General features: G+C 41.0%; 1 protein-coding gene across 1 annotated transcript; it reads left to right on the top strand.

Moving 5' to 3' along the window:
- The first annotated feature begins 4,974 nt into the window (after window positions 1-4,974).
- Window positions 4,975-9,978, top strand: dclre1b (DNA cross-link repair 1B). Its single transcript, XM_035160217.2, has 4 exons — window positions 4,975-5,490; window positions 6,650-6,815; window positions 6,926-7,108; window positions 7,284-9,978. The coding sequence occupies exons 1-4, from the start codon at window positions 5,293-5,295 to the stop codon at window positions 8,468-8,470; spliced, it is 1,734 nt and encodes a 577-aa protein (XP_035016108.1). The 5' UTR covers window positions 4,975-5,292; the 3' UTR covers window positions 8,471-9,978.
- Window positions 9,979-13,092: the final 3,114 nt, after the last annotated feature.

Here is a 13,092-nt window from a genome sequence, read left to right as displayed (position 1 = left end):
TGTACTCTGCTCAGCCAGCTTGTGCTTCCACCGGAGCCTGAAGCCTGCAGACTTGAAACTACTTGAAAAACCATTTTTCCACAAGTGAATAGAAGTGCTCCTCTTCTATCTACAAGACTTCTATTCCTCTGACCATCATCCAATCTCTAGTAATGTATGTCTTAAATCACTTCTCCTGTTGTAGACAGAGGGGTTTCTAGGTGGAGGTGTTAAAATGTGTTTTCTTCATGTTTTATTCTAAATGCAACAAAACATTTGTGGAATCACATCCTGATCCACATTAGAAAAGTAATGGCACAGAGTCAACAGAAGTGACACGAGAGCAATTGAAAATCCCTCATCACATCACAGCAGCAATCCATTCATGCAAAATACTTTATTTTTGCATGGATAGACTGAGGCAACGTGTATAAATCTGTTCACTGCATCACTTCACTTTGCTGATGCGGAAAAATAAATGATACACAGCTGGACGTTCTTGTTGTTGTTGACGGTACATTTGTGAGGTGTTGGCCCCGTATAGTTGTATATAATATCTGCTAGCTTCAGCCAAAATGCAACAAATCTTGTGCGTCAACAAAGCAATTTTTTTCACGAAAGCTTTTGTCTAAAGCTCAGGGCAGGAGTATTGGTAATGGCTGCACCAGAGAGAAATGGACTATATTACACACAACATCACACATAATCAATACAACATAGGAAACTGCTTGAATAACCCACTTGGACCTTCAAGCCCTCTGGTCCAGTGCATGTGGGGGCAAAGTGCAAAAATATATGCATGAAAAAAATGTATATTTCATATTTTTTAAACATTTAAGCCCAGACACCACCTGAATATAAATAAAGCACAAAAATATTCCATCATGCTTCTTGTGCAATTTTCATATCGTTGATGCTGTGGCTCATTCCTGTGAGGCAGAGGATTCCTTTCTCCTTCAAAAAGCATGGGTTGCATAAATGGAACCGGGCCGTTGCTTCAGCATATAAGAAAAAATGGATGTCTCCAGCCTCATTCAGCTCCTATGACGCTTATTAAGACGGCTCCATCTGAGCTCTCACTACTCAGCCATGATGCACACGCCCTGGTCCAACCACGAAAATTTCAAAAAGACTTGGAGCCCTCCAGGAAGACAATTAGAGTCGTCTCTCTCCCAGTATGCAGCGTTGCCGTGACAGCAAGCGACGAGCACATTGCTATGCATTATGCAGCCCCTAAAACTGCACCCTTCGCGGGCCCGTGGAGGATCTTCAGCAGGCTCACGCTGCGTGCCACACCCCGCAGCCCAACTCCTGAATTTCTAATGAGCCGAGCTAATCAAATCAGATGAGAGCTCTCGTAACCCACTGTGTACTGTGGCGTGCCATGGCTGGCAACCTGGCTCGAAATAGAGGGTGGTCACCAAAACTGGCAGAAAAGGGGTTTAGACAGTGACCGTGCTGCTGCACTGTGGTAATGTGTGTTTGTGCCAGAGAGAGCGCAAAAAAGAGACATCATGAAAACCCTACTGGGGATGACAGAGTGGAAATGGATAACATCAAGAAAACAAAGCATAGACACATCAGTGCAGAGGAGAGAGAATGTGCGGGGGGGGGAACCAGAGAGTGACACAGAGATAAACAGAGAAAGACAGATGAAATAAGCGAGAGCACATGCCAAAATAAAAAATATGTGTTACTTCTCACAAGCTCGTTACAGCCAACAACTTGCCCTTTGTCCCCGAGGGACAACTTTGGCTTCTCACACACGTCCATAAATGTCTCTGCAGGGGTGTGTGTACTGCGCCGCTGCAGCATCCCTGGGGACAGGAGGCTGTGAGAGGGGTTGAGGAGGCTGGTTGTTATTGGGTCTGTACAAATTTGTTGACTCAGATATGAATGGACCCAATGGAGATGCATCGCTCTATTGTTCAAGTGAGATTGATAAATACTGATACAGCAGATAGAGGCAAAGTCCTCGGAATTAATTACATTTTTCATTTCACTGAGTTTCAACATCACAACATTTTCTAAAAGCTTATAACCAGATTCCTATAGTGTAGAAGAAAATATAGAACAGGTCACTCTGATATACTGAGGCCAGCAGAAGTAAACTAAAAGCAGAGGGGGATCACAGGCTGTGCACCCATCTGCTTTCCGAGCATCACTGCTGCTGTCTGACAGCACTTTTGTTTGCCTCTGCATAACAACATGACAGATAAGACAACTCACCCCCCCCCCCGACCTCAGCAACCTTTGGTTTGACATGTAAACAGAGCTGCTGTTTTCTATTCCCATAGCCTCGCTCATATTCTTATTATTCTGGAGAATGAAGAAGTGCACCTGGATTTTTTGTTTCCAGCCTGTCAGTTTGTCTGTTTCTAAGAAAGATTACACAAATACAAACAAATGGATTTCCACAAAACTTGGTGGAGAGATGTGGTATGGGTCAGGGAAGACATCTTCACATCAAGATGAGGGAGTAGATCCAGGATTTTCTTTCCAATGTCATTGTGGGGTATGGTGTTTTTCCCAGTTTTCCCAGTGAATAATTCATTGATGTGGATTTTAAATAATCAGGCATGTTTAGGGAACTGATGAGGTATGTGCTCTATATGTGCCATTCTAGTTTATAATGTGGTAAAACATGAGCTTTGACTCTGTATTAATGAGGGCACTAAAAGTGTAATTGCTGAATACATTATCCGTGGTATAATACCTATAAATATTACATTTTTTCATATGTGTATTACTACCAAGTCTTGTGGATTAATACGAGGAAGATTTTCCAGATGAAAAATATTTCATGTAATTACCTGGCAACTTGACAGCATAAAGTCACCCAACTGTGCAGTAATCCACAGGGCACTCAGCTGTGTAAGTTAACATAAAGATGTGAATAGTAACAGGGGCTCCACTGATTTCCCTGACTGAACGCAACCCACTCCTCTTCAGTTAATCATCAGCACAATGTATGTCATCTCCAGCACAAGGTTTCAAAGGGTGTGTGTGTTTGTTTGTGTGTGTGCACGTGTGTTTGTACAAACACAAACTAACTCATAGGAATGTCTGTGCCGGGAAAAAAAATGAAGGTCCCCACAGGTACAGACTTCTGAAGGGCTTAGGAGCACATTACCCCTATGGAGACACAAGTTTGTGTCTGTGTGTGAGTGTGTGTAGTGTGTAGTGTGTAGTGTGTAGTGTGTAGTGTGTAGTGTGTAGTGTGTAGTGTGTAGTGTGTAGTGTGTGCTGAGGAGAGACAGATAATTAACTGTAATTCAGAGTGTGATTAATGTGGTTGTGGGTACGTGGAGAGGAAGCTCACTGTGTGATAAGAGGAATGTGCAGTAGTCCCAGGTATAATCCTGAAAAGTGAGCGGTGTGCAAAAGGGAGAGGGGGAGGGGGCTGCAATGGGTCGCCCTCACCATAGCAACGACCCCATTTTTTTAAATATCCCAACACACACATACACCCTTTCTTAAATCAATCCATCATCAAATATATCACAATCAGATAAACACTATTTCATACATTGTACCACGGTTTGTTTATATTTTGGTAGGGAAGCCATGAAGACGTCTTTATGTCACCTTGTCGAGAAAAAAAATAATAATGTTGTGCTTTGTGACTGAAAGTAAATTTTAATTTTTTCCAACGACGGAATAAAATCAAATTGAAGATGAAATGTGTACTTTTTCCTGATTCTGTTGAAAAAAATAAATAACAGAATCAATCATAAAATGTTTAAAATTAAAAGTCCTCCACAGACTGATTTGTCTTTCCTCTAAGATCAAAGTGTCATCAAATAACTGTTTCCTCTGTCTTGGCTCCATCTAGTGGAAAACAGCGAGCAATTCAGTTTCAGTGAGATGTAGTGGGTCGTCATTTCTTGAATTTGGCTTTTGGTATTTTAAGAAAAGGACTTTGAAACAATTTAAAGGACAACAGATTTGTAACTGGTGTCTATAAATCCTACACACAAAAGACTTGTTCCAATGATGTTAGAAACAATTTTAAAGTTCTACCTATATCTAAATTAACATCCATATTTTGTACGCACCTGAATACATTTCACTCAGCAGTTCCTCACTTCAGTGTCTGAGTATCGATAGGTGCTGTATGCTGCTTTTCTTCTTGCTTGTGTTTTATTTTGTTTGCATCCATGAAACAAAATGTCTACTGTTGTTTAAGGTTATTAGGTTTTTTGTCTGTAAAGTCTGTTAGATTCTGAACAATGAAATTAAAGCAAATCAACGTTTAAAATATATGAAAGGCAAATTCTCTCAGGAAAGTTTTTTGTAAATTTAGGAATGATATGATCATGTGATGACAGATAAAGATTAGTAGCTTTCTTGTATTATTCCAACTCAACATTTCATAGTTCAACCAAAGACTATTATTCTGACTTAGCAGCCTCTATTTTTGACTCGCAGTACAGCAACATTTAAACTGATATCAGAATTTATTATTATTTATTTCCACATACATTTGACATTAATTATTTTTAAGTTGGATTTGGTCAGCATTCAGCAAATGATTCTTCTATTTTTTCCCCTTGAATAAAAACATGAATAACGGTTTGTGAATCACAGAATGTGAAAAATCATCTAATACTCCTGATTTTACCAAAAGCTGATTTGATGATATTGCTAAAAATGTTTGAGGAATTCATGTCTGAATCAAAGACTACTCCCAGGTTTCTGGCCTCATCACTGATCTAAATCTAAATGACCTCTAAGTGACTGTACAACACTTTACAGAACTACAACTCTGTTTGTTTTGAATGTGCTTTACAAACAAACATGTCTTCTTGACTTTTACTGTGGGATATTATATAAATATAAAAACAGTCCGGCTGTTATTGCCACTGACTCAGCGGGAGATTTGTAATGCGGCCAGCAGGACGGCTCTGTGCCATACACGCAATGACCTACAGGTGGCAGTGTGGTTCCACAACCACTTTGAGACCGAGGAAGAAGAAGAAAACGCGGAACAAATTGTAAACACAAATGGCGGAGCGTGTGTGTGTCAGTAGGTCAGCCCGCCAATGAACACAGAAGAGGAAGTGTTCAACATGTAACGGCTGAGGAGGTGTGTGTGTGTTCGTGTTGCTGCAGGTTACAGAGAAGATATTTGCTCGCCTCTCAATGCTAGCTCAAGTTAGCTTCCACTGCTTTCTCCTATTTTGTCGTGGACTCAGAAACAGTCTGAACTTTACAACTCGTTGTGTTAGTGAGAAGCTAAAAACAAATATAAAACTCGAAACTCGCCTCCAGTCGTCGCCGAGTGTTGGATTCCCAGTGTGACCACAGACCATGGCCGTCAATGGGAAAGTCATCCCGCACACGCCGCTGGCCGTCGACTTCTGGCAGGTTCGGAAGTGTCCGGGTGCTCGGCTGTTTTTCTTGACCCACATGCACAGCGACCACACGGTGGGCTTGACCTCGACCTGGAGCAACAGGCCCATCTACTGCTCCCCCACCACCGCCACACTGCTCAGGCTGAAGCTGCAGGTGAGGAGGCTCACACGATCTCCACTGGTCGTTCCTCTGCCTCCTCCAGGACAGTGTACTGGGAGCTATGAAGGGACATACCAGTGATTGGTCGCTTGTGTTTGACTGTGTTTTTGCATCCAGATGTGGTTTAAAGTTTTCTACACATCTGTAATATATAGCTTTTGTAGTTTGTTAATTGGATGGACTGGTTTTGGAATCTACGAGAGATGTGCTACATATAAACTTTGCTTACTTACTTAACTTACGTGTGATATTTGTGTCCATTTGTCTGGGTCTACAAAGCCACTCTGGTTTCTAAGTTTAGAAAAGGAATTTTTGACCATCCTCACATATTACTGTATATATGCCACTATATATTATTGTATATTACATTATATATGTACAATAGAGTAGTGTCTGTCTTAATTCCAAAGAGACTCCCTTCTCTCTCTGAGCAGTACCCAAGGTCAGGTTATAGATAAAGGACCAACAAACAATGCATTGTAGTGTCTACACTTAGGGACTTTCAAATCCAGCTCAACTATTTTGCGTATTTCACCAGTGGCAAGACATAAGGACACAATGTGATTTAGGAATGCATACTTTAGGCTTAACTGTCCAATAGGATGCGAACACCTACATGTAACATAGAGAGTGACAGCAATTCTAGCCATTCAGGAGTTCTCATTTCACCAGCTCTAGAAAACTTCCATAACAAAAATCTGATCAGCATTGAACAAGTCCTTTTCAAAACACGTCATGTTCGACAGTCCTCTCGGAAAAAGATGTTTTTTAATATGACAAACACTACAAACTTGTGTTGTTTTCATCTGGTGTTTTGATGGTGGTAGAGAGTGCTAATATCTTGCATTGGTGTTGAGATGAGCTGAGATCTAATGACGGAGGATCACATTATATAAACACATCTTTCATGCGTGTATAAAAATATCTACAATCATTAACTCAAGGTTTTCCTTAAAATGTTCACTTATGTGTTGCTTCACTGAGGAGTTAGAATAAGCAGATATGAAAATACCTTCATATCAGGTGCATCATTTTGGGAAATTAAATTATTTGAAAACTTTTGCTTGTTTTCAAATTATTTAAGGTTAACAATGGCTGTGTGTGTGCTGTCATTTACAGTAACCTGCTGCTGATCATTTCTGTTTCTGCTCAGGTAAAGGAACAGTGGATCCATCCATTAGAGCTGGGGGACCCACACATGCTGCCGCTGGATGACATTGGCAAGGAGAGGCTGACAGTCACCCTGATAGAAGCCAACCACTGTCCAGGGGCTGTGATGTTTCTCTTCGAAGGCTATTTTGGTTCTATACTGTACACTGGTCAGTGTCTGAAGCCACTGGAAGATTAGTTTCATACGATGAAAGCATATGCACAGGTTCTATATTGAGTTGAGCATCGCAGGAATTAATTGTCTCCCTCTTTATTTCAGGTGACTTCAGATATACTCCCTCAATGTTGCGTGAGCCATGTCTGAGGACAAACACCACTATTGACGTCCTGTACCTGGACAACACCAACTGTGACCCCAACCGCACCCTCCCCTCCAGAAAGCAAGCCACTCAACAAATCAAAGAGATCATCCGCAGCCACCCCAACCACAATGTTGTCATAGGTAATTTTGTATAGAGTTCTTCCTGGGGATGGTTTTCCGACAAGAAATTATTACTGTAAAAGAGCCAATACATAATTACAGCCTAATGTTATATGTTATTTCAAAAACATGCTGTTAATTATCATGTTATCCAATGTTGCATTGTTATTTTTGCTGACTTTGGGATGCATTACAGGTTTGTATACACTGGGGAAGGAGTCCCTGCTGCTGGACCTGGCAATGGAGTTCAAAACATGGATTGAGGTGAGTTTTGAGAGGATGGAGACCCTCAAAGCTCTGGAGCTGCCTGACGTTTTCACCACTGACCCGGGGGCCGGTCGCATCCGAGCCGTATATCAGTCAGAGATCGGTTTCGCCGCTTTGAACCAGTGGAACAAACAACATCCCACTTTGGCCATCTTGCCCACCAGCAGGCCCCTGGTCTCCTTCCACCCCAATGTCCATGTGGTGCCCTACTCCGACCACTCCTCTTATCAAGAGCTGGAGGATTTTGTCTCTGCGCTTAAACCTACCTCCCTTTTACCCATTGTAGGAACTCGCGCACCTGGAAATCTCTCCGCTTTACTGCCCAGCAAAAAGCGCCCTGTAATCCTCGTGCCCGAGTCAGTCCGACAGTACATGCTGAGACAGCCTGAGATCCAGCTCGGCTCATCAGCATTTACCCGCCTTCGCAGCAGACACCTCAGACCGGTTGCTCCCAAGGGGGTGATATTTGAGTCTCCTCCAAAGGGGTCCATGACGCCATGTGAAGAAGATGTCTGCGGACCAGAGTGTCCGGAGCAGGATGCTTCTGAGGAGGAGATGGACACAGAAAGAAGTGAAAAGGACTCTGACAGTATCCTTATCGACATTAGCAAGACAGTCACCCCTAACAAAAACAGAGGAGGAGCTGGAGACACGTGGAGCCTCAACATCGTCCAGACAGTCTCAGAAGACGTGCTGGTGGCAGAATCACTGCCACTCAGTCAACATAGCCAGAGTAACCATGCTCCAGTGGAGATTGTTACAAACAGAAGGCCTTTTGAAACTAATGCCAAAATAAAGAACACAGCATCAAGTGGAAATTACAATAGTCCACAAAGGGGACACAGAAATGTTGAGAACAACCACAAACCGTCAGACGAGGACGGCATGAGTCAGCACAGTGGATGTGGAAGTGATTGGGACAGCCTGACATTATTGCAGAACAGCTCCAGTAACATTTCCTGTCGCTCTGCCACGGAGCTGAAGGAGAAGTATTTAGAGGAGTTTGAAAACAGTATTTTAAAGAGTCTCCCCTTCATGGAGGAGGATTTTAAGACCTGGGGCCTCCTGCAGCACAGCTTTGTGCACAGTTTCCCCTCTCCGCTATATGATGCATAATGACATCTCAGTAAATAATGTGACGTGAAGTTTTTTAGCTTGTTTTCACTGTGTGTTAACATAAATACTTTAAAACTGACTATTTTCTGTCCTATATATAATTTTCCTTGTGGTGCTTCCTTTTTGTGGATAGTCTGGAGTTAAGATTTGGGTCTGTAATAGAAATTTATAAATGTAGATTTACCTCTTTTTATAATCCCACTAGTCATCAGTATTTCAGTGCCTCTGTTTGTCTGTTATAATTTTGTTTGTGGAGCACAACTCAGAAACCATTTGGAATTTAGTAATGAAATTTGATGGTGCCTTTTGATATTTGGGGTGTGACAGGGGGTTAAGTCAACTCCTGATGACACGTGTTCAACTCCTGCTTTGAGAACCAGCTGACTTGAAAAACAGTAACATTTTTCCGTCCTTAATTGATGAGCAGTTGAACATAAGAGTTTGGAGGTTTTGAAGTGCTTTGAAATACCAGTGGATGGAGACGTTTTTGCTGCTGCAAAGAGCCGTGAGTTATGAGCCAAAATCTGCATTCACTTTTAGCCTGAAGGTTAAAATAAATTTATAAAATGTATTTGCCATATTTCCAGATCAGCCTTTTTAACTTACACTTTATTCTTTTACTGCATAGGAGTGAATACTTTATAGTAGAAAAGAAAAACTAATGCTTCCATACTGTAAAAAATAAAAATGTATGATTTAACAGCAGTGTTCCTTACTGTATTAGTCTGCCAATGATGGAAAAACTAGAGTGAAACACTGTTCAGAAAAATCTTAAACACTTTCACTCATTTTATTTTTTAACTTTAAGAAAACTAACTGTCTGAGAGATAATTGAATAATTCATTTTATATATTTTGTCATATATTCGTAAATATTTGAGTTTATACTGTCGCTGAAAATATAGATAGGACATTTATTAAAAGTATACTTTGTTTATGTAATGTTTTAAAATGTAATGCTGTTTGAAATAAGGTTAATTGAATGTGTAATGTAAGAAGTCACATGACCATAGCTCAGAGGTTAAGTATGTTAGCGTTGCATTTTGGGATAGAGCTAACAGGGATGCCGATGGAACCCATACAGTCCTGGAATAACCACATTCTGCACATAAGCCCTATGAGACAAATTGTGATTTGTGAATATGGGCTATACAAGTAAAATTTGATTTGACGTGGTTGAAGAAGCGCACACGGTGACTGTATTTCACTTGTTCAAGTCACTTAATTTCACTTGCTTGAGAGACTTTCAGAAAATTATGGAGCGATGTATATTTGAAACCTTGGTTCTTTAATTCTCTTGTAGTTTTTGTGAAAACTACAAGACAGTTTACTGTGTGTTCCATAGTGTTTTTGCTTTCCATAATCTTTTGTACATTTTTGATAAGAGGTGACAGCAGCTGCCTCACAGCTCTGTTGATTATTTTTTTATGTAATACATGTTGCTGTCATATGTATGTTGAATGACAATGTGCCAATTGTTTCTTCATTAAATTACAGATTATTGGTAAAATAACCTGCTTTGGTGTTCAAATGATCTCATGGTATTAAAAGAACTACACACGCTGCAGGACAGAGACACGATGGAGAATCACAGCTTTCTGTTGTTGCAGTGTCGTTGTTTTCCACAAGATGGCAGTAGTTTATTACAGATGTCACCTTTTACTTGAAGCCTTGCTTCTCATTTAATTAGTCTTGCAGGTTTCTGCAGCATGTCTGATTTTTGTAAGAAAAAAACCCTCACGTATATTCAGTAGCCAACGACATGTTGCACTGCAATGAGTCAGCTGTCGGCTGAACACCATGAAGCAGGACCTGTACTTCTAAAGTCCTGCTCAGTGTCCTCACAGCTTTAATAGCCTTGTTATGTCTGAATAGGAAACTAATTTACTGTATTACAACATCTCGTCTTCACCACCTCCACAAAACAGCCTTTGCCTCGAGCGGTGTAATCGCTGCAGACAGCACGGTCGTATAAAGTCATCTTTAGTTGGCTCTGATCCTAGCACGTCCCATTAGACTGCACTCCGGAAAAGTGCCTTATAAAAAGTTGCCTCTGTGTGAGGTTGAGAAACCTCAGTAGTGTCGTGCTGAGACATCGTATAGTCTCCGTCAGTGGGTTGTCAGATTGACACGAGCTGCCAACAGGAGTCTCCTCTTGTGCTCATAAAGGATGAATGATTGGCTGCTGAATGTAGGAGGAGGCAGATCTGGGATTAGCAATCAGCTACAGGCCCAGAGTCGACTGTGCAGCGGAATACTGATGAAGACCAGTGGACCAAGCACAACAACATATTTCAATACAATAAGGCAGTAAAAGTGAAAGTACTCAATGTAGAAAAATCTTGCCTGTGGCTGTACTGCTCTTAATTGTTGAATAATTAAATAATAATTACTGCTATATTCATGTATAAGTAGCATTTTACTATTGGAGACTAAAGGGCAGCATCTTCTCAATAAATCAATCTATTGTTTGTTGGCACCTTTACAGTTTTCCTTTTGTCCACCCATTAGTCCAAACCTGATGACATATAGTAGAATTAAACTATTGTCGTGTAAATAATCCTCACATTTTAGAAAATCATTCTATTTAGTAAACGTCACATTTAGCTCTGTTTGTTTGTTTGTACACAGCATTACGCAATAAACTACTGGGCAGATTACCACAAAACTTGGTGGAAGGAAGTAGTATAAGTCAGGAAATATCCCTTTAAACGTTGATGCGTATACAATGTGAGATAGGGAGTTTTTCAAAATCTGCCTCGATTTCTCCGAGAATAATTTTGGGATCTTAATGTTCAGAAACTAATATTATGCGTACCTGTAATACAGTGTAGATCCAAATAAAAACCTAGATGTAGTAATTTAAATGTGGGTTTAATGAGGGGCTTTTGGAGTGTCTGGATTTTTATATGCAAGAGCTGAAGTTGAAAAATAAAACATGGCAGATTAAAGTCCATTCAAGTAAAAAGTACAAATAACTCTGCACCAAACGATTGCCATCACTCTTGCAACCCATTGCAACCTCAATAGCCTGGGGTATCGGCTCAGCCACTCCACTTTTCTGTAATGCCATCAGGACACAGGTGCAGGTTCAGAAAGTGCAACAGGGCCAGTGCCTGCAGCCATTGCAGCACTTAATAAGATACCCCACCACAAGCCCATCTGTTGTCTGAAGGCCATCTGCGATCTATAAATGTTTATGAGATGCCCACGTTAGTCTGCTACGCATTTATATTGTTGTTGAATGATGTGTGCTGTAGAGTTGTTTTGGTGTTTGTTTCATGGGACGTAATTTGCGAAGATGAATGCACAGTGTTGTGGAGCTAACTAACTGAGTACCATTGTAAACTGAGTAAGAAGTATACTATGCTGTATATCACTGTGTCTACATTCCACCACTGATGATGACTCTACTGCCACGGCAGAGGAGTGCCACAGGGTTGAAGTTTAGGCCTGTGAGATGCTCCTTCTTATACATGACCAGGACGTAACCTGCTCTGTAGTGTCTCCAGATAATCAGTTTCACGTTGATGGATTGTTGTGGTTTGCCGATTTTGCGGTTTACATTATAGTCGGTCGTAATCTTTCTTGAAAGCACTGGGGGACGAACTCTTGTAGTACTGAGCCTTGCTGAATTGTAATCGAGAGAAAACAACACCCGAGACTGGATTTGCATTAAGATTCCTGCATATTTTACACAAGCCTGCGTATTTCCCCCCTCTGCATCCCAGCTCCGATGCTATTTTAAGGCAGTGCACTTGCATTGCAAAAGCAGAAAAACATGTTTGGGATGAAAATAATAATCTGGGAGGAAAGACTGCATTTTCCTTTTTTTACCCTTTGTTACACTTGGATTGAATACAAAGCCCTGGGACTGAGGCTAGGAAATTAAAGGAAATGGAGTGTCACATACCCCTACAAGCTTCACAGCAGGACATAAGGGCTGAGGTAATGGATTCCTCACACACACCATTACCTCAAAGTGGAAATCATGAGGATGCTGCTACCTGCAAGACCAAGCCCTGTTACCTACACTAAAACTGCCTATAGAAAACTCTCCCTTCCATTTCTATTGGGAATGTTGATCTGATTAATGCGGACATAAATGATCTCATCACGCAGATACAATTTTACACATACAAAGAAAGGCTGGCCAAAGTGTAAGGGAACAAAATGCCCCCAGACAGCCCCTGTGAGTCTTTGGATATTTCTCTTTTCTTCGTGTGCTGTAAAAAAGACAGGAGCGAAGGATCCAGCTGTGTAATTTATAGCTCTGTCGCAGCACAAGCTCTCAATAAATTCTTCAACTGTTGCTGGAGACAAAAAAAACAAATTCAGTTTCCCTCAAGACCCACAAATAAAAAAAAGTTAATGCACGTGACAAGCTGGCACACCAAACTTCTGTTCTGAGTACCAAAGCACTAAATCACATGGAGTCCCAGATTGTTATTGGAGACTGGAGACTTTTTTTATTGCAGATTCGCTGCTGCTGTGGCAGAGTCGGGCTCCTTGTATCTGTGAACAGAGTGACAGCAGGATTTGTCAAGAGTCAAGATGTTAAAATGACTGTATTGTTGTTGGTTCTGTATTGTATATATAAATAACTCATTATTTTAACGAATA

This window comes from Hippoglossus stenolepis, chromosome 6, assembly GCF_022539355.2.
Source record: "Hippoglossus stenolepis isolate QCI-W04-F060 chromosome 6, HSTE1.2, whole genome shotgun sequence".
Taxonomy (NCBI): Eukaryota; Metazoa; Chordata; class Actinopteri; order Pleuronectiformes; family Pleuronectidae; genus Hippoglossus; species Hippoglossus stenolepis.
This window is presented reverse-complemented; position numbering and strand designations above follow the sequence as displayed.